This window comes from Anticarsia gemmatalis, chromosome 23 (genome assembly GCF_050436995.1).
Source record: "Anticarsia gemmatalis isolate Benzon Research Colony breed Stoneville strain chromosome 23, ilAntGemm2 primary, whole genome shotgun sequence".
Lineage (NCBI taxonomy): Eukaryota > Metazoa > Arthropoda > Insecta > Lepidoptera > Erebidae > Anticarsia > Anticarsia gemmatalis.
This window is the reverse complement of record NC_134767.1, coordinates 7130266-7149847: the sequence shown is the minus strand read 5'-3', so window position 1 is coordinate 7149847 and position 19582 is coordinate 7130266. Positions and strand designations below refer to the sequence as shown.

At 34.7% G+C, this 19582-nt stretch overlaps 2 protein-coding genes across 2 annotated transcripts in view; one reads left to right on the top strand and one right to left on the bottom strand.

The window, feature by feature from the left end:
* The window catches only part of SP2353 (EGF like, fibronectin type III and laminin G domains protein pikachurin), a 198208-nt gene that overhangs the window by 111823 nt on the left and 66803 nt on the right, over positions 1–19582 (bottom strand). The gene's annotated exons all lie outside the window — the stretch shown is intronic.
* LOC142983228 (serine protease inhibitor 77Ba-like) lies at positions 1547–3342 on the top strand. The gene is made up of 2 exons (XM_076130136.1): positions 1547–2574; positions 3048–3342. Exons 1-2 carry the CDS (start codon positions 1592–1594, stop codon positions 3292–3294), a joined length of 1230 nt encoding a protein of 409 aa, XP_075986251.1. The 5' UTR covers positions 1547–1591; the 3' UTR covers positions 3295–3342.

Sequence of the window (19582 nt, the reverse complement as noted above, 5' to 3'; positions counted from 1 at the left end):
TATAGCAGTATCTACTAAACCAATCATTTTATCATTATCTTTAACCAGTAATATACAAATGTAAAGTTTGTTTGTTTGAACGTGCTTATCTCAGGACCTGCAGTATCATCATCAGCTTAGCCTTTCTTCCAACTTTGTTGGAGTCGGCTTCCAGTCTCACCGACTGCAGCTGAATACCAGTATTTTATATGGAGCGTCTACTTACCGGACCTCCACAACCCAGTTACCTGGTTTAGAACGCGATACCCGTCGGTAAGACTGCGGTATAGAAGTTGAAAATTATTTTTGTGTTGTCCATTTGAGGAAGAATATTAGCAATTTAACATCACGCTATTACTAAACAAGGGTGGAGCTTGATACTAAAATCCACGCAGACAAAGTTGCGGGCGGGCGTTAGTAGAGTATACAGATGATATGTGCTAAAGAAACAAGTTCCGTGATGCTTGAGTATGATGACGTCAGCTTTATTTATTATGAGTATATTATTTGCACATCGATCATACTGTTTTTAGAAGCTATATATTATATCTCTCTCAGTCCTTTCGGCTTGGATAGAACGAGATGGAGCTACTGCTTCGTGAACTCTAGTCAGTACACAACTACGAATGGAGTGTAGTAGGTATTGGTCATAAATATTCTCGTTTTATTATGATGTATGAGTAAGATATTCGTTAATTTACTTTGGGTTTTTCCTAGTGAGTGAACCTCAAAACTCCCATAAATTGTTTGATATTTACAAGCTGTTGTAAAACTTCATAAAATATAATTTTCCTAGAATTTATAATATGAAATTCCAACTAAAAACTTCTGTTTCGTGAAAAACAAAATTAAAAGGCAACACTTCAACTGCAAAATTCTAAAAAATATATTAAATTATTCGAAAAATACAGCTTAAATTCTCGTAATTCTTTCCTATCTGTTCTATGGAATCATCTGGGCGGTAAAACCACTGTTGGAAATAAAAAGAAAACTTGTTTAACGTCTTCAAAGTAAAAATGAGAATTATTTTGAAAATACTTACAAAATAGAAAACATATTAAAATTTATCCATTTGAATATGTTTAAGTTTGTCTGTTACACGTTTATGACTGCCATAGCAACCAGTTGCACCGATTTTGATGAAATTGAGTATGCTGATAGTGGACGACCCTGACTGACCAGAGTCAAATATAAACTTCTTTTACCTAAATTGGATTGCATGCAAGCGGAGTCACGTTGGTTAAATAGTAATTTATAATACCCTGACATTGAACCTACGACGTCTTTAATCCTTTACAGTGAATAACAGCTATAAAAAAGCCATTGACTTGTAATTATGCAATGATAAGGCCTTCTGCACTCTACTACACAAATGCAGTGTTGCAATTTAAATTTCTAGCAAAACGATAGAAACGACATTCATAATTCGGAATTTTGTATCAACACGTTACGTCAACGATCAAGGATGACACGGAACTTGTTTTTTCCTTATAACAACAGGCTTTTATCGATATTTTATACATCTATGACCTATAAAATAAAATTAAAAATGTAAATCACTGCAGTAGTTCACCGCTTTATAATATAGCTGGACGTTTGTTCGTGTTTCAAAATGAAGACTTTTGTTGTGATAGTGTTATGTGGTATTATAATAAATGTTAATTCTCAAGCCGTGTCAACTGGACTGCAATCATGTGAAAACGACGAAGAAATTTCTAAAGAAACTTTACAAGAGTTCCGTGCGGCTTTACACAGCTTTTTAGTTAAAACATTTAAGAGAGGGTTCTTCCAAAATAGCAACCAGTATGTGTTGTCTCCGTTATCAGCCTGGATCACTCTAGCCACGATTGCAGAAGGCGCTGAAGCAACTGAACAAGAAGCATTACTAGAATTACTTGAACTACCTAGAGATCCTTGTGAACGGATAAAGTTCTATAAGCTAGCGACTGGACGATTCAGTTCCAGCAATGATGTTTCTGTTGTAAGCACGCGGTTGTTAGTCTTACGAGATGGAGTGCAAATAAATCCAGTATGTTACGACTTCATCACACAAAATTCTCTGATCAATATCGTCTCTGCACCTTTGAGAGCAGACCCTGGAACTTCACTGAAAGAAATGAGAAGAATAAGTTCTGCGCAGTTGAACAACTTTGATATAAGAGGAAATTCCGTGTTACTTGATGCAGTGGATTACCAAGGACTTTGGGGAACTGCTTTTGAAGATGCCGTCGAAGAACGGGCTCCGTTCTATAGTCAGGCTGGAGAGAAAATAGGTTCGGTTGATCTCATGACGGTCAAAAGACGAGTAAGGATGGCGTATGTCAGGAGTGTGAATACGTTAGCGATAGAATTGCCTGTAGGAGAAAATGACCGTTATCGTATGGTCTTCGGTATGATACAAGGCAATGGTCCTGTGCAAAACTCTGTAAAGAGCATTAAACCGTCAGTCGTAGATGAGTTCTTGCAGGATTGTCGACTGAGTGAAATTATAAGTATCTCTCTACCCAAAATAACTTTGACTTCAGAGACCAATATAAAAAATATTTTGGACGGTTATGAAGTGGATAAACTATGGACAGATCCAAAATGGACTGGGTAAGCAACTTTTTTTAGTTTTTTTATGTGAGTGTGATGACCTAATGTTTTAACCTTGACGCAATGTTGTCGAGTTTGTTTATTTTCTTACCATTATCTAAAAATCCGTCTATAAAATTTAATAATATACAAACCTGTATTATTATGTTTTAATTGCGATGGAGATTGTGAATCTTGTTCGATAAAAATTTGCTTTGTATTAGTTGCTTGTGACAAAAACCTTTTGAACAGTGATACCCTTTATATTTTCATATCTGTCAAATGTCATAATTTTCTCTCTATTTTCCATTATGTGAGTACATAGAGAGAATATAAATTCGATTGTAAAGTTTCTTACTCGCGAACTAGAGAATACCGAGTAAAATACCTCAACCATATCCCTGGCATTAAGTCCGCCTTCATGCACCGCTATATAAAGTATATAAAGTTTAAAATAAATATTCTTTTCTTAAAAATGATAAAATTTACCACAGGAACCTATCAGACCCGGCCGCGTTACCAAGTGACTACGTGCAACGAGCCACCTTATCTTTGGACCAGCCTGGCCTGACACCATCAGCCCCTGAAGAAGAATATCCCGACGTAGACATCCTAGGTTTCGACTCTATATTCGTTCAAGACTTTATAGCGAACAAACCATTCCTTTTCGCGCTGTTCGACGCAGAAACTTACACCTGCATAATGGCCGCCGCTGTCACAAAACCAACTTATACAGACTAATTTAATAAAGTGGTAAATTATTTGTGTGTTAAATATGCATTTTTAATATTGATCTTGAACTTTTGTTGCATAATGCTATCGTCCAAATGTCAGCATGACATTTCAACTTGCATTGATTTCCTATACGAAAATTTATGATGAGCATAACTAGATTTCACTCGCGACTTCGTCCGCGTGTAAAGATACTCCGAGATAAAAAATTGCCCATATATTTATCCCAGCTTTAAACTATCTATGTGATAAGTTACAAACATTAAAATATCCAAACTTTCGTATTTATAATATTAGTCAGATGCTAAGAGTATATTGTCTTGGTAGAAGTCTCAATTTATTTAAGATCGCCACTCTATTCACACAATTAAGTAAAAGAGCAATCGAGATTCAAGCTCCCAAAGTTTTTAAGCCTTCCCGATTCATAACACAATTTCAACTTTACTCAAAAAGTATTTCTCATGAAATACTTTTTGAGTGGACCTCGATAGAAGTAGAATATCCAAATTATAGCTATATTGTTTTCTTTATTTTTTTCGGAAAAACTTGATGAAATAATCTTCTCTTATATTTAATCCTTTTTATTGGTATTTATTTCGTCTCTGACATTCACGAAGTTATTTATATATTCACATTTTATTTTCAATAGTTTAAACGGATATCATTTTCTTAATTAGCGATATGGTTTTTGTTCACAATTTGATTGGCGTCTAATTAAAGCTACACATATCGCCAGCATTTTATTTTATGAAATACAACAATAATAATTGGTGGCATGTTGTTTCTATGGTCAAATTAAAGGCTAACTAAAGAACGCCATTTTCCACAATCCGTGGAAATATCGTTTTCTATAACGATCATACAATATAATTGTATTCGACTATATATTAGTCAAATTAAACTCTTTTTTCTCTTTACTCCTTTACTCATTATTCTTGATAGTTGAGTCATACATATGTTGTGTCCTTATAATTTGAATGAAGAATGATTTAATTAAAGATATTTAGCAAAGCATTAGCGATATACCTATATTTCATACAGACAAGATTTTTTCTAGTATCTCGTCATATACTCCATTTCAATCGATTTACGCCGCCAGATATAGGTATATACCCTTCTCATAATCATCAGGAATTTAACTCTATTTAAATAGATAGACTAATTCAAATTCTGAAATATTTCAGCGGCTTCAACAGGTAAGTTGAAAGCCATATTTAGTTAGTCCCGAACAAACCGAAGCACTGTGTTCGAAGCTAACTAGGTATTACGGATATTTCATTATAATATTTTGGCTTTATTCTACTTTATCGTAGAACTAAGTTAATGATTCTAGAAATTATGGAGAGAATATCTGGGGGCACGGAAGTGCCCCCGCAAGTCGAGCAAAAAAAAAGCGGCACGGCCGTAACATCCTTTTCTCGAAGCAATTCGGGCTATTTTTGACACCCCTATAATTTCGTTGTGGATAAAACAAGAAGCCTGGATTTTCAGCAACTAATTAGTCATTGTATAAACACGGTATATTCAAAATTTCAGTCAATTTGAACCAGTAGTTTAAGAATGACAACTTGTTAAAATTTTGAATTTTGTCACTCACTGATTCACTGACTCACTGACTCACCGATCATCAAAAGTCTAAGGTACTTCTAGCAGACTTAGAAGCTTAAAATTTAGAATACAAATAGGGTTTAGTGTCTTCATCATGGGAAAAATTTAATATTTTCTAATTTCGGTCCAGTTTTCTAAATACACCAACTGCAACAATAACTTTGTAATCCCATATAAATGTAAACGATTACAAGGTTACATTTGCAGTTAATGAATTATTATTACTGTAGAAAATAAAATGCCACCAAAAACATTCTGTAAAAACCTCAAGTCTCGCCGTAAAAAGTTGTGAGATCTATATAATACCAAGTCGATTAATCTTTTTGGTCTCTACTTAAAGGACCTTCTGTCTTAAGTTATTACGTATGTTATTATCATGCCAATTAAAAAAAAATACCTTTAAAACAAATAGACCGACCTGGCCATCGGGAATCAACTTGGTATTATATAGATCTCACAACTTTTTACGGCGAGACTTGAGGTTTTTACAGAATGTTTTTGGTGGCATTAGAGTTTCCTAATCCTTACTACCTTGCTATCCGTACCAGTAGTTATGATATAGAAGCAAATTTCGTACTGTCTGTCTATTTGCATATTAAATTTGTTTACTATAACGCTATTTATAAGGCTGAAGCGATTTTGATGTATTATATCAAAATGATAGAGTACATGTCAAATTCTCATCTTTTTTAAGACACACAATTTTGTATTAAGTGTACAAACCGCGATAGTTTGAAATCTTAAAAAGAATATAAGACTTTATTACTGGTCACAAACTGTAGCACGATTCTGTACAGTCGGTACTTTCGAGTATCGAGAGTTTGACATTTAGAATGTACTGCAAAAAAATTTCGACAGCCAGCCGGTTGTCGGTAGTCGATAGTGGTAGAGAATCGCGGTACTGGATTACGCGACTAAAGCTGCAAGCAAAAATAAGGTCCATTTTGGAAATAATTAAACTTCACAATCACACAGTGTCACGATATTCTACAAAGATAGTTGTAAACAAAACAATGGAAACAAACGGAATGAGTTGAGAACTAGCGAGTAGCGCATTGAAGCGACCTGATAAGACCTTGTTTTTGGCGACTTGTCAACAATAGGAGTTGTTCTGCACTTATATTACCCCTACTAAGATTTGTTTCTTCTTTTATGTTTGCATATATCATGTAAACATGTTTTATTTTCTCGTTTTTAAATATCTTAAACTATAAGCAGGCTGTTTCTTTTAGTTTACCTGTATATTACTGACCACCTGAGAAATGCTACTTCGCCTGTATGGCACAACTTGGTTGTTAAAAGTCTATGTGTTAATCAAGGATATAAACTATCTTTATGTCAAATTATTAAAAGCCATCCAGAGGCTTTTTGTAGAAAGAGCTATGAACCTTCACACCGTTCTGCAAATATTAGTATAATGTTAGTTTTGCTTACGAACCGGTTTCTTTTCGCTCAAGTCGTAAATTACGAAGTATATTCTTAGAACTATTCTAGCCGGTATTGGCAACTCACTCAAGAATACTTATCGCAACAAAATCATTTAAAATTCGGGAAAACCCTTGCAGGAAATACCACTACAAACGACAAAACCCAAATATAAATCATTTCCACGTTAAGTTTGTTTATTTTTTATTCTTGTTGACGTCTTGGAAATACCATATACCTAACAGCAATTTCAAATAAAAAAAAACCTTCAACAAACTATTTTCCTGTTAGATATTATTTGTATACAAGTTTTTAACAGCACATAAGTATATAATGTCACAACAAACCGGTTTTGTCAGCTAGTATTTTATAACTAGTTTCGCTTGCGAGTACACAACCGAGGAGTTAATCATCGTTAGCGCGGACAGTCTAAAGATGGGTGGCCGCTTAGTTTTAACGTCTTTGAGTATTGGAGTTTCTAAAAAAACATTATTATGAGTTGAGATTTCGAACTGAAATATTTTTTTCTGGTAAAATTTATAAACACATAAATAAAATTCGTAAGGTTAAAATACTTTATATATAGTATAGTATTTTACGCGTGTAAAATCCTATTAAAGTAATGCAAGTACTCAAAAAATATTGCATCAAGATAACATGACTACAGATAATTTGCCAATTTTTCAAGTTCGTCTACTAACTGATTGTGCTTCGAGTTTCAAAGTGACACTCATTCGAGAAGGTTCCGCGACTTAAATGAGTTGTTGGCAAGGTTCGCTTGCAACTTGGCGTATGTTTCAGACAGTCTCGGTTTACTATGCATTTGGTAGAGCGGTGCAATCGACTGTATGTAAGCTATTGTAAGCGCTTCTACTGTGTATATTGATTGCGTTGAGATTAAATTCAATATATGTACATATTAATAAGACTGCACATGTAATTGATTTGCTGCTATTATTAGTTTTCGGTGCAGGAGTTGTGCCTTGGAATGATTGGTTACAGACTGCCTCCGTAGCGCAGTAGTTGAGGAGACCATGCCGCTGCTATGTCGTCCGGAGGTTGGAGTTTCGATTTTCACACGGAACAATTTATTTGTGCGATCCACAAATAGTTGTTTCGGGACTGGTTGTACTTTGATATCAGTATAAAATGTGAAACCTAGTTTATCACGTTGCAATTATAGTAATTATGTCTGTCTTCAAAAATTTACCACAAAAAACTCCCAAGTCTGCAAAGACCCCTCACGATATCTTCTTTTACAACTGCATCAATCATCTTTTTCATACAAAAGTAAGATAAATAATTAAAATAATACCTAATTTATTTCTGTGAATTCAACAGGTAAGTTATATTTAGTTAGTCCCAAACAAACTAAAGCACTTTAGTTTGTTCAGGGCTAACTACACTGAATATTTTATGATTAATAAACTTTACTACTATATTATTAAAGTTGACTTTCCAAAAACTACGGTAGACTAGTTTATGCTAGATCATGAGCAAACTTTAAAATGCGAGTTTAATTATTTAATACGAATGAATGGACTGAATAAATAACAAATAAGGGTAACGTTAAGTTAATTGAAAAATCATTGACTACCAAATACTATTTAGTATCTTTAAAGTAGTAAACTTCTTCTTGTCGTATGGTTAGTCTGGTATTTTGGTTAACCTAGTGTCAAAGTTATTCAAGCCGCCTGAAGGCCTTTGACGTGGCTTAACGACTGTTATCTTAATTGACAACAACCGGGACCGACTTTTCACGTGCCCTCCGAAGCACGGAGACGCCCTGATCAAATACCACTATGCGGTCACCCATCTGTGGAATGACCGCGCCAACGGTTGCTTAACCCACAGATCGTTTACCGACCGATGAGCGCAACTGGCTATGGGCGTCTCAACAAAAACTTAACCCTGATCCTTTTATTTAAAGATGGGGTGTGTTCTACTGCTTATAATATTTTTTCTTCAAAATTAATTAATAAAAGAAATTAATTCTGCTTTAACTTTTTAACGACGATTCATAACAACAGATTTTTGTCGGGTTGGCAAGAATATTTGTTTCGTATGGGAACTAAACTCTCATGACGCGTTTCAAATCGCAACATTTCTGTAGAAATATTTATTCTGTGTTGGAATGAAACGCCTTTACCACAATAATTGTAAAGAGATGACTATTTAAACCACTGTGCACCTTTGAATATCAACACGAATTGCAGTATAATGATTGACTTTACCACTGCATCACAGATACCTTTATATAACAACTTTATCACAAGTTATTTACATCCTACATAACAACGACAACAGGCAACAGATATTTAATTAATCAATGCTCGTGGTCCTCGAGCAAGTCAAATAATTGTGGTCACGGTGCTTTGTTAACGCATATATACCATTGTACATACAAACATACAATGCTCGCACTAATAATCACAGAGTAAATACATAAGCATAGGTCCTATTGTAAGCGATTAGCGATAAGCGATTAAAACGCTTGATACAACATAATATATACATAATATCACATCTTTTATATAGAGGAAGGCAGAGACCAAAGAATGCCACTTAGTACGATCCTTATAAACTTCCTTTGCTTCAATCAACATTCAACATCCATACATCTTGTCTTACAGGACAGCCGGCTACAAGTACTACGCACCTGATCATTTTCCAAAACATCACTGATGTGGTCTGTGTATGTATTTCTAGGGCGTCGCCTCCCGGCGTTACCATTTACAACCATGAATCTCTTGATATGCGAATAAATTTTATTGTAACAATTAAAAACAAGTTATACGACTTTCGGTTAAGTTCTAGATAAAATATTTGATAGATAAAGTAACAGGAGCTGTATGAAAAAAGGCTGGGAATATTCCACTCGTTAAACTATCTGAAACTTACATATACTTAAAAGTGGATAGAATGTTAGTTCAGCACAAATATCTATCTAAACTATGTTCGTTGGCTGTCGTCCAAACCAAATTATCAGGCACTTATAACATAATTTAGCTATTTGAACACATTGGTATGATTTATGAGAGTAATTAATTGGTAATAAATAAGCCTAGAGGTAATATACGCGTAATACCAGGAATATATTTGGTATAAATAGAATTCCCGAACTATAAACAAATATTTTATCGCAGAAATCTTCATTGACATAAACACAAAAATAATAAGTCTATGGTGAAACTAAAAAAATGTGCAGGTTAAACATCAATTTCAACCGACTTTAAAAAGGAGGAGGTTTTCATCTCGACGGAAGTTTTTAAATCCTTGTTGGAAATTTACTTCATACAAAGGCAACAACATAGCGAATACATCCAAAACCATTCGCAGAATAAAACTAAAAAAGTGACACGCAATATTTTTAATTTCCACTTGCTTCTATTAAATCGCTAATCGCTCTCACTGACACCTAAACTCACAGCATACACCAAAGCTTTGTACTTCGGTTGAGAAATCAAAGCGTCATATTTGATTCATATGGAAGCTCTCATTAGCGAGTACACCGCGACGCATTCTTGTAAATAAAGTCACTACACTGAAGACGTGTGTAAAACGATTTCATTCCTGAAATACGTAGTATGTAGTTATGTACTGTTAAGAACTCAAAGATCGCCATTTGTTCGACACAGTAAAACCATGACCAGTATCGCGATTTACTTTACTCGGTACGCATAGCATCGATAGCTTGACATTAAAAATGCCTTAAAAAATTGTTTCATCAGCACTCAGAATTTCACTTATATGTATTAGCCGGTTTATGGTAGAAAAACGCGGTGTTGTTCTGCCTTCTAAGTTCTCACCGATTATGAACGAGGTATAATGTATGCTTAACATAGTTATATATTGTATACATAAAAGGGATTAAACAACATTTATTCTAAGCAGGCGGAGTAAAAGTTAAAATAACATAGTTTTATATTAAGACACCATCAATTAATATGTGTTAATCCTCAACTGTACTACAGATTATCAACATTCGTATTTACAGCCCAGACATCCGTAATCATTCGTCTACATCACACCCTCCACAATGCAGACAACCTGATTGCAAAGTTAGTCGATGTGGAAGGCACTGAGACGGGATTGTCAAAAGCACATCGTTGTATACGTGAGTTAGGCGTTAGAGCTACAGTTAGCGTTAGTTTGTTACTTCCTTGTGTCGCCTGCTCGCCTGGTACCTATGGACTGTCTGTGTTTACGTTTGTTTGGTTACAATGCATTTGTAAGGCTAGTCACAGCTTTAGCGCTGTTCTCTACAGTCGGTACTAACAAGTATCGAGTATTTGACATTTCAAATTTTAGTTTTTTAGTTAATTAGAATCTCCTTCATCCGCTAGGGGCGCTAATCAGGTTTTCATACAAAGTTTCTCAATAGCTAGCTTATTCGGTAGTAAAGAACCCATCCTATAATAGTAACACGCTAGACTTGATTTAAAATCTAATTCATTTTGCACGCATCATTATCCAGTATCACTTATCTATCTATGCGCTAAAGATAGTTTGCATTGTTAGTTGTTAAGTAGCTTAAGAAGATTAAATAAGTAAATACTAGCTAATTATAGCAAGAATTTAGTAAAACCTTTGTCTGTACATGCTTTATTAAATCTCAACACGCTGCTTTTAAAAACAATTATGTTACTAAGAGATTATAAAAATGCTAAAGTTCTTGCAATTCTATGTATAACGTTTCTCTTTTGAGCACATTAAAACCATTTAAAAATAAAACGTAATTTAACCATCCAGAACTCAGAAACGCAACTAAAAAGATTCTAAAGCGAAACTCCTGTAAAATATAAGATTAGCAACAAAAATTACTTAAGTCTCTGAAACATGAAATTTTCTCTTAGCTCCTCTAACTTAATGTATAAAAGTTCTCCTAAATCTCGAGGAAATAAAGTTTGGAGGTAAAATATTTTAAAGAGAATTTCTCTACATTTCTGTTAGAATTTAATATCAACGATTCATTCAGTTTTTCTTTCGTTAATTAGAGCGAAGTTATACAGTAGTCATAGTTACTCGGATCTTGAAAGAATGATAACATTGTCTTTAACGCTTCGCTGAGTTTTCAAAATGTAAGGTAGAAAGATTTTTAAATTCTTGAAGTGGGCAAATTAGACTAATTATTCCTTGCCCCTTTAATGCTAGGAATCGTGAATACATAAAAATATTTTACGGGTGAGGCCACACGACAACGAATGACACGATAAACAAATGAATAGGTATATTTTTATTGATTCTTGTAGAACCCATGTTAAGGTAAACCCATGTTACATCATATATTGGTTTCCATGATAATTCGATCTTTTAAACACGAGTACGTAGTTAGCTTACCTTAAAATCTCTTTAAAGAAATTGCCTCTATACTTACAAACCTAATTAAGAAAGCCGATTCCAAAAACAAGCCGACACTAAATAATTCTAAGAAAACTAATTCGTTTATTTGAGAAAACATGCTGTCAGTTAGTAAAATGATATTTGGCAAAGTAATTAATTCGGCAGAACGTGCGACAACTCAAAGCTAGGCAAGTAATTAGACGCCGCGTCGTATCGCTGAGACCGTGCCATGACTGGCATAAAGGTGTAGGTCTTACTGCTAGAAATAAGCGATTTTTATTTAACACACACAAGAACACGCCGTGTTTTCGTAGGAGAGATATAAAATAAATGAATGGCAATTGCTTCATCCACAATCATATAATATGTCTTGGTATACATGCTCGTATGATATGTGTACAGCGAATTTTCTTCTCAAAATTACAACAAACTAAAATAAGTAAAAAATATACGATGATAGTCAGACGAAACGGCAGAAAACGGTTGCCTTGACAACAAGTAACGACGTTGCCTTGTTCACATACGCCGTTAATTAACGATACATAAAATCGCTCATTAGCTCATTACAGCTTTCCGCTCTCATTGCGACCTTTATAATAATTTCATTATTTACCCAGCAATAAGACGTCTATGCCTGTTTCGGACAGGCGCCATTTTCTTACTGTTATTATTACAGTAATATTCTAGACCCCAGCGTGAGTTATTAACGGAAACATTAGTCAAGTCTAGAGCTGTTTTCTTTGCGAATACTTAAATATTTTCCGACTAATTACGTTTTATTTATTCATGATTATTATGAGAATTTGTCAAGGCGTTTTATGATATTCTGTTTTATTTTGTATGATTAACTTTTCTTAGAATCGATGGAATTTAAGCGATGTTATAAGTAATTAGAAATAACTTGCGTGATAATATGCTACACACTACACAATAACTAAAGGAAAAAGTTTTAAACAACACATTAATATTTAAACCAAAAGCAATTTTAACCTAGACAAGCCCTACTAACTTCACATAATATATGTCAAACAAGCCATTATAATAATACTCCTTGTCTAGACAGTTGGTGAAGCATTTATGTTCTAATATTAGTCATGAAACTCACGCAATAATTTTGTAAGTCACGCACACTAATCAAATAAGTTGTTTCATATAATGTGCTAGTATTGTTGATAGTTTTTTTGTGTAAACGAACAAATGAAACCTTAGTATAAAACGTGCCATATATGTAACTTTGTGTGTCTAACCCCCGGTTTCTGAGGTACATTTAGCGGTAGTTCATCTATCCAATAGCGTTTAAACTCGCAAAAAAAACGCTATGGAGTAGATAAACTACCGCTAAATGTACCTCAGAAACCGGGGATAAGTATGGTAGCAAACCGTGGCAAGGAAAGTGCAGTATAAAAACAAGAGTACGCGAGACGAAGACGAAACAATGTCTATTTTTTCAATATTCAGAGTGTAACTATAAATGTTAAAAATCTTCGAATGTTTCTCAGTTTTTTATCATATTTATTTTATTTAGAACTAGATTCTACCCGTGACTTTGGCTGTATTAAATAATTAACAAATAAAACTCCCGGGTAATAGCTGTAAGTTGTTGTGTGTAATTAAATAAATCTTGGTTAAAACTATCTGTACCTATGCAATTTTATGCAAACATCGTCTAGTCATTTTGCCGTAATTGAGTAACAATCATCCGTAATTTGACATTAACAATATACTTATAAATGAAGCAAAAATACCAAGAAAAATACCTCAAAATAATCCTCAATAAATGTAAAAAATCCCGAATATAGTAGCCGTGTCCACAGCTCACTGTAATATTAAACCCGATGGAGCCAACCCATATGTGGCTATCGGACATCAATCAATTGTGCCGCGGTACTCTCTCATATACCCACCTGTACTCGTTGAATAAATAGTGGTAAAAATGGGTTAGAATAGACTCTAGTAGAAGGGGTTGTTATGTTTTTTTTAGGCTGTAGTTATGGATTGTAGGGATGGTTGAATATGTTTTTTTGTGAGTGGTAGTGTTGTAGACAAAAGGATTATGATTTATGAAATGTAGGTAGGTATACTTATTGAATGCTATAAAAGATAGAAAGTTATTATACATATAATATTTTTAAGTTATTATCAAAATGTAATTATAATACAAAGATATATTTAATTGCCTGCTGCCTAATTAAGTTATAAATGTTAAAAATCGTAAACACCGTAAGGTAATGTTATAGATGTATTTCATTTTTATTTACAGGGAAACAGTATAGAATTTATTGAATTAATACTGAAAGAAAATACTAAATATGGAACAAGGCTTATTATAATCCTATTTCAATAACTAACCCGTTGACAAATATGCATGTAATAATGTGAAAAGATAATAACCCTTGAATTATATTTTATCAATATATAAACATTAAAATCAGCAAAACATGCGATTGCCTACAAAACTGCAATATATTTTAATTTTTTTACGTATACCGAAACTTTCAAAAGTCATTGACCTTTCCCCTGATATAATTCTAATACCCAAATATATTCCAAAATATCATCTGTCAGCGGCAGATTGCAAAATTAATGAGAGGATCGCACGCAAGCCGACATTACGAACAAATATACGTATTAATTTATATGTATAAACAAATAAAGATTAGCCCACGGGTAGCAGATGATTTGCCGCTAATTTTATGTGGTGTCAGTTATATTCGTAGTTGGCAGGTTCAGTACGCCTGCGTCCACAGATAGTGTGACTTGTGCTGAAACGTAAAGCTGACCTACGGGTAGCAGATGATTTGCCGCTAATTTTATGTGGTGTCAGTTATATTCGTAGTTGGCAGGTTCAGTACGCCTGCGTCCACAGATAGTGTGACTTGTGCTGAAACGTAAAGCTGACCTACGGGTAGCAGATGATTTGCCGCTAATTTTATGTGGTGTCAGTTATATTCGTAGTTGGCAGGTTCAGTACGCCTGCGTCCACAGATAGTGTGACTTGTGCTGAAACGTAAAGCTGACCTACGGGTAGCAGATGATTTGCCGCTAATTTTATGTGGTGTCAGTTATATTCGTAGTTGGCAGGTTCAGTACGCCTGCGTCCACAGATAGTGTGACTTGTGCTGAAACGTAAAGCTGACCTACGGGTAGCAGATGATTTGCCGATAATTTTAATTGGTGTCAGTTATATTTATAGTTGGCAGGCTCAGTCCGCTTGCGAGCACAGCTAGGGTAACATGCGCCGAAACGATAGCGATTTTTAAGTAAAATGCGAGTTCGCATTTTTTCTGGTATTCTAATATGCAACGCTAAATGTTAAAAGATATTATAGAATAATACAGTTATGCATGATTTATCATAATTTTATTTAGGTGTTAATTTTAGGACTTGTACTGTGTTTGAATTTTATGAAAAAAAATTTTAGATACTGATTGTAAACTGACTTCAGCATATTACTCAGCTGGCAAATAATAAGCAGCTTACTATTAGCTTGCCGCGGCTATAGACTTAAACCTAAATATGCATATTAGATGTGTACAAATTCAGCTTTAATTGTTAATAGTTGTTTAATTGTAGTGTTTCGACAGTTCAATATTTAGTTGAAAGCGATCATGTGCGTGTTTGTCATAATTATAGTTTATATTGATATTATTCAGTTTCACGTCACTAATAATGCTAGAGTATTTTGGTTAACACTAGTTAATAATATATTCGATCCGTGGGTCGAAACTTATATTATACTAGCTGACGCAACTGACGCAACTTCGCTTGCGTCACATAAGAGAGAATGGGTCACAATGTTCCCCGTTTTTGTAAGATTTTTTACTGGTACTCTGCTCCTATTGGTCGTAGCGTGATGATATATAGCCCATAGCCTTTCCCAATAAATGGTCTATCTAACACTGAAAGAATTTTTCAAATAAGATCAGTAGTTCTTGAGATTAGCGCGTTCAAACAAACAAACAAACAAACTCTTCAGCTTTATAATATTAGTATAGATTAGACTAGCTTTGTCTGTAAATTCGTCCATATGAAATGATTTCCCGGTAAAAATTCTCCTTTACATTAATTTTGGTTGCAAGCTGTTTGTTTTAAATGTCATCAGAATGTTATGATCCGTTTATGCATCACCTTTTTCTGTACAATATAAACAAACATTTGCATATATTTACTGCCATAAAATCACGTCTTTTTCCTAGAAGGGTAGGCAGAGACTATAAAACGCCACTTGCTACGATCCTTACAAATATATCTTTCATGCATCTTGTCTTGTAAAAACATTAATAAAACGCTTAATTGGCAAACAAAGCAATGAAACTTAACAAACAAGTCAGTATTCTTCATCTTTCTTTCAGCAAAACTGTACACGAACGGAAAGGCTACTTATTAGAGCCACAGTAGGATCGCTACTAAATACATTATACGGGTCGTCCCGAGGGAGCCATACATCTAGCCGAATAAAAACCTTCCTTCACACTGTTGTACATATAAATAAAAATGTATAACTGTATGTGTAGTTTGTGTAATAAAGACGGGGTTCTTTTGAGTAATTTTAATCCGTAATAGAAAAAATTACCTTCCATTTCTTGAGGAAAGCTTGATGGCAAAAAGACGATTGTGGTGTCAATAGCTAATGATAGCTTAGCTGCTAACTAAAGTTAACATATTGTAAGATAGTCCTCAAAAAAAACTTGTGCATTAAAGCAATCTAAGAGCAGATATAGGTATTTATTACAGCGATTGTTTGCGCTTTAGTCCACGTGGAGTTTCCCGTTTTCACAATATTTATTTTGCGTGCATCTAGCCGTTCTAGCTCTTCAGCTTTATATTGCAAGTATAGATATGTATCTAAAATGAAAAACTGCGGCAAGTGTTCTAATCTTTATGCATTCTCACACTATTAATTCGCTCCTTCAATGCAAAAGGGCCACAACTCAAAAAAAAATGAAAATCGTTTTATTGCAAAAATGACACCTGAACCGACTATATTTTATAGTAAAAAAAAAACCCCCATCATTTTTGCTTATATTATGGCTGCACTGACTTACTGCCCTTTTTGCATTAGCTCACTTTGACAGGTAATGTCAGTGCAAAACAGCAACTTTGTGAGTTGCGCCCAAAAATTTTACGCAAACGCACGTCGGTTGCATGAAAAAGTGCCACAATCCAAAATATATCTGTGTTGGATGCAAAATTTTAGGTAAGTGTGATTATATTTTACAATACAAGACTGCCATATTTTGGAAAACGTCCTTTTTGCATTCTAACATTAGTATTAGTTACCATATTTTGTAATACAAAAGTGCCATATTTCTGAAAACGACCGTTTTGCATTCAATCACTAGTATTTGTTATTATATTTTGTAATATAACGGTAGCATATTTTGAAATACGTCCCTTTTGCATTAAATTATTGTGGAATAAATAATTTTTTTTAGAATGCTAGAATGGGAAGGCCATAAATATGGCCGTTTGGCATGATAATAATTTTAGTTTTCGTTAAAATTTTCGAAATAAAATTTAACATTTTGATGCAGGGAAAGGCAAGGGGGGACCCTTCCGTTTCAAATCGCCCTTTTAGCGGCAAGATCCGACTAGTCCTTTTCAAATGCGTCTAGGTCATCCCGCCATCTCCGTTTTGATCTCCCGCGTCTGCGATGACCATCCTCTGGCATCCAGTTGGTAGATATGCGGGCCCACCTTTCCGGATGCATGCGGATAATGTGGCCAGCCCAGTTCCATTTCAACCTGGCGTTCTTTCTTCCCTAAATCGGCTATGCGAGTTTGGGAGCGCAGTATAGAATTTTGGACGTGATCTGTTCTTCTTACATCTGATATACTACGCTCCATTTCTCTCTGGCAAACCTTCGGTTTCTACTTTTGGTTTTCCGTAAGGGACCATGTTTGGGCACCGTAGGTTAGGACGGGTAGTATAAACATTTCGACGAGCTTCCACTTTAGTGACAGTGGAAGGTTACCGTTCATTAGCTCTTTCATGGACCAGGAGCTCTTCCAGGCACTTGTGACACGTTTGTTCAACTCTTTGTCCCGTCGGTTGTTAAAAGAGGTTATCTGGCTCAAGTAAGTGTACTCGTCGACATAGTGTACGACGTGCCCGCCTACCTCGACCCTACGTTTTGTGTTGTTGGTCATGACCTGGATTTTTGTACGGATCTTACTTAGTCCAATCTGAAGGCTTGCCGTGCTCAGATCTTTGAGCATTGATTCGAGTTCCAATGCAAGGGAAGAGAAGAGAAGAATGTCGTCTGCAAAACGAAGGTTTGTTAACTGTTTGCCACTAACAACAATGCCTTTTGATTGCCGCCAGGCTCCTAAAATTTTTTTCGAGGGTGCTGGTTAGTTATTTGGGAGATAGCGGGTCTTCCTGTTTCACGCTTCTTTGGATTTAGAGAGATTGTTATATATTGCTTTGATGAGTTTGATGTATGTAGCTTCGATTCTACATAGTAGTATCTTTAAGAAGGTCTTGGTTATGGAGTGATGATTCTATGGCGGAATGACTGATGCTGCCAAAAGCTTTAGAATAATCCACGAATGCTAAATATAAAGGTTTGTTAAACTCATTAAACTTTTCTATTATCTTATTTCTTTAATACTCCTGCTGCACTCAGTCTACCCGTCATGTTACCCATTGATTGATGATGATTACATTATGAGTTACGCACAAAGTTGATCTCTATTATATTACTTACTTAATAATAAGTAAAGATTTTTTCATTTAGATTGTTTAATACAATGTTTTCCTGGTGTCTATTCACTTATGGTTTTATTTACTAATAAGATTTAACTTTTTGATACGGTTTTTTACCAAAAAATGTACAATAAACCATTTTTATTTGCAAAACTGTGTTTAATTTTTGACATATTTTTCATGATATTGGTTCAAATTTTGAATGCAAAAGGGACTTATATGCTTTTTTCTCCTAACAGGTAACAGCTATTAAAAAGTTTATATTGTAGATAGATAGAGCTAAAAAATACGCATCTAATGATATATTAACATCTTATATTTAATTCATAAATATATTAAATATTTAAAAAAAACAGTTTCAAAAATTTGTTTTGGCTCTCCTGTAAAATTTATAGTTTTCGATTTGTGTCCCTTTTGTATTCAAGGAGCGAATTGTTACGTGTGTATAGGCATCAAACCCTCCTGCCACCTGGCGCAATGGCAATAACCACTACGCCACGGAGGCAGTCAAACACATTTTATATTTAACTTAGAATATTAAAACACATACCAAAGTGTTTTAAAAACTGGAAAGACCTTATAACAAGTTGTCTATTACGTCGATATTATAGAAAATAACTATATAGTCGAACGAATGACATCAGACAGAAAATCGATGGTAATGGGGCGCTCCTTAAAGTTCGCTCGTGCTGCGTTCACCGGGCAAGTACGCTTGCACACGCACTGTTTCTTTCAAGTACTCTCTTATTTGTAGTGCCCAAGTGTCTAGACGTGTCAGATTTGCGGTAGATGCGGGTACCTATCGTGTGTGTTGAGTAGAATGCCGAATAATTATTAGTCGCTTCGTTCACTCGATTCCAAATGAAAGAGGCCACAGAGTGAGACGTCATGATGCGTCTTTAAAAAGAAAGAAGATTATCACTGTTGCTATGTACCTTACAGCATAATTATAACTCGATGTAGCTAAAGTTTCACAGAGGAGTGAGTCATTGGCTTGCAAAACGTGTACAGCTGTGACTAAACATTTGAGGTTTCGCGTCACGTGCGATCAAAGCGGACAGGGCGACACATGTTAGCTGTCTTGTGTGAGAATTAAGACGGGGAACTTTACTGTACATGTTTATTTATATTTATATAATAAATGTGATAACTATATGACACGCTCTATATGGCTAAATGTTTGTTGCTGGAAAAAATCATAGGCACATTTTA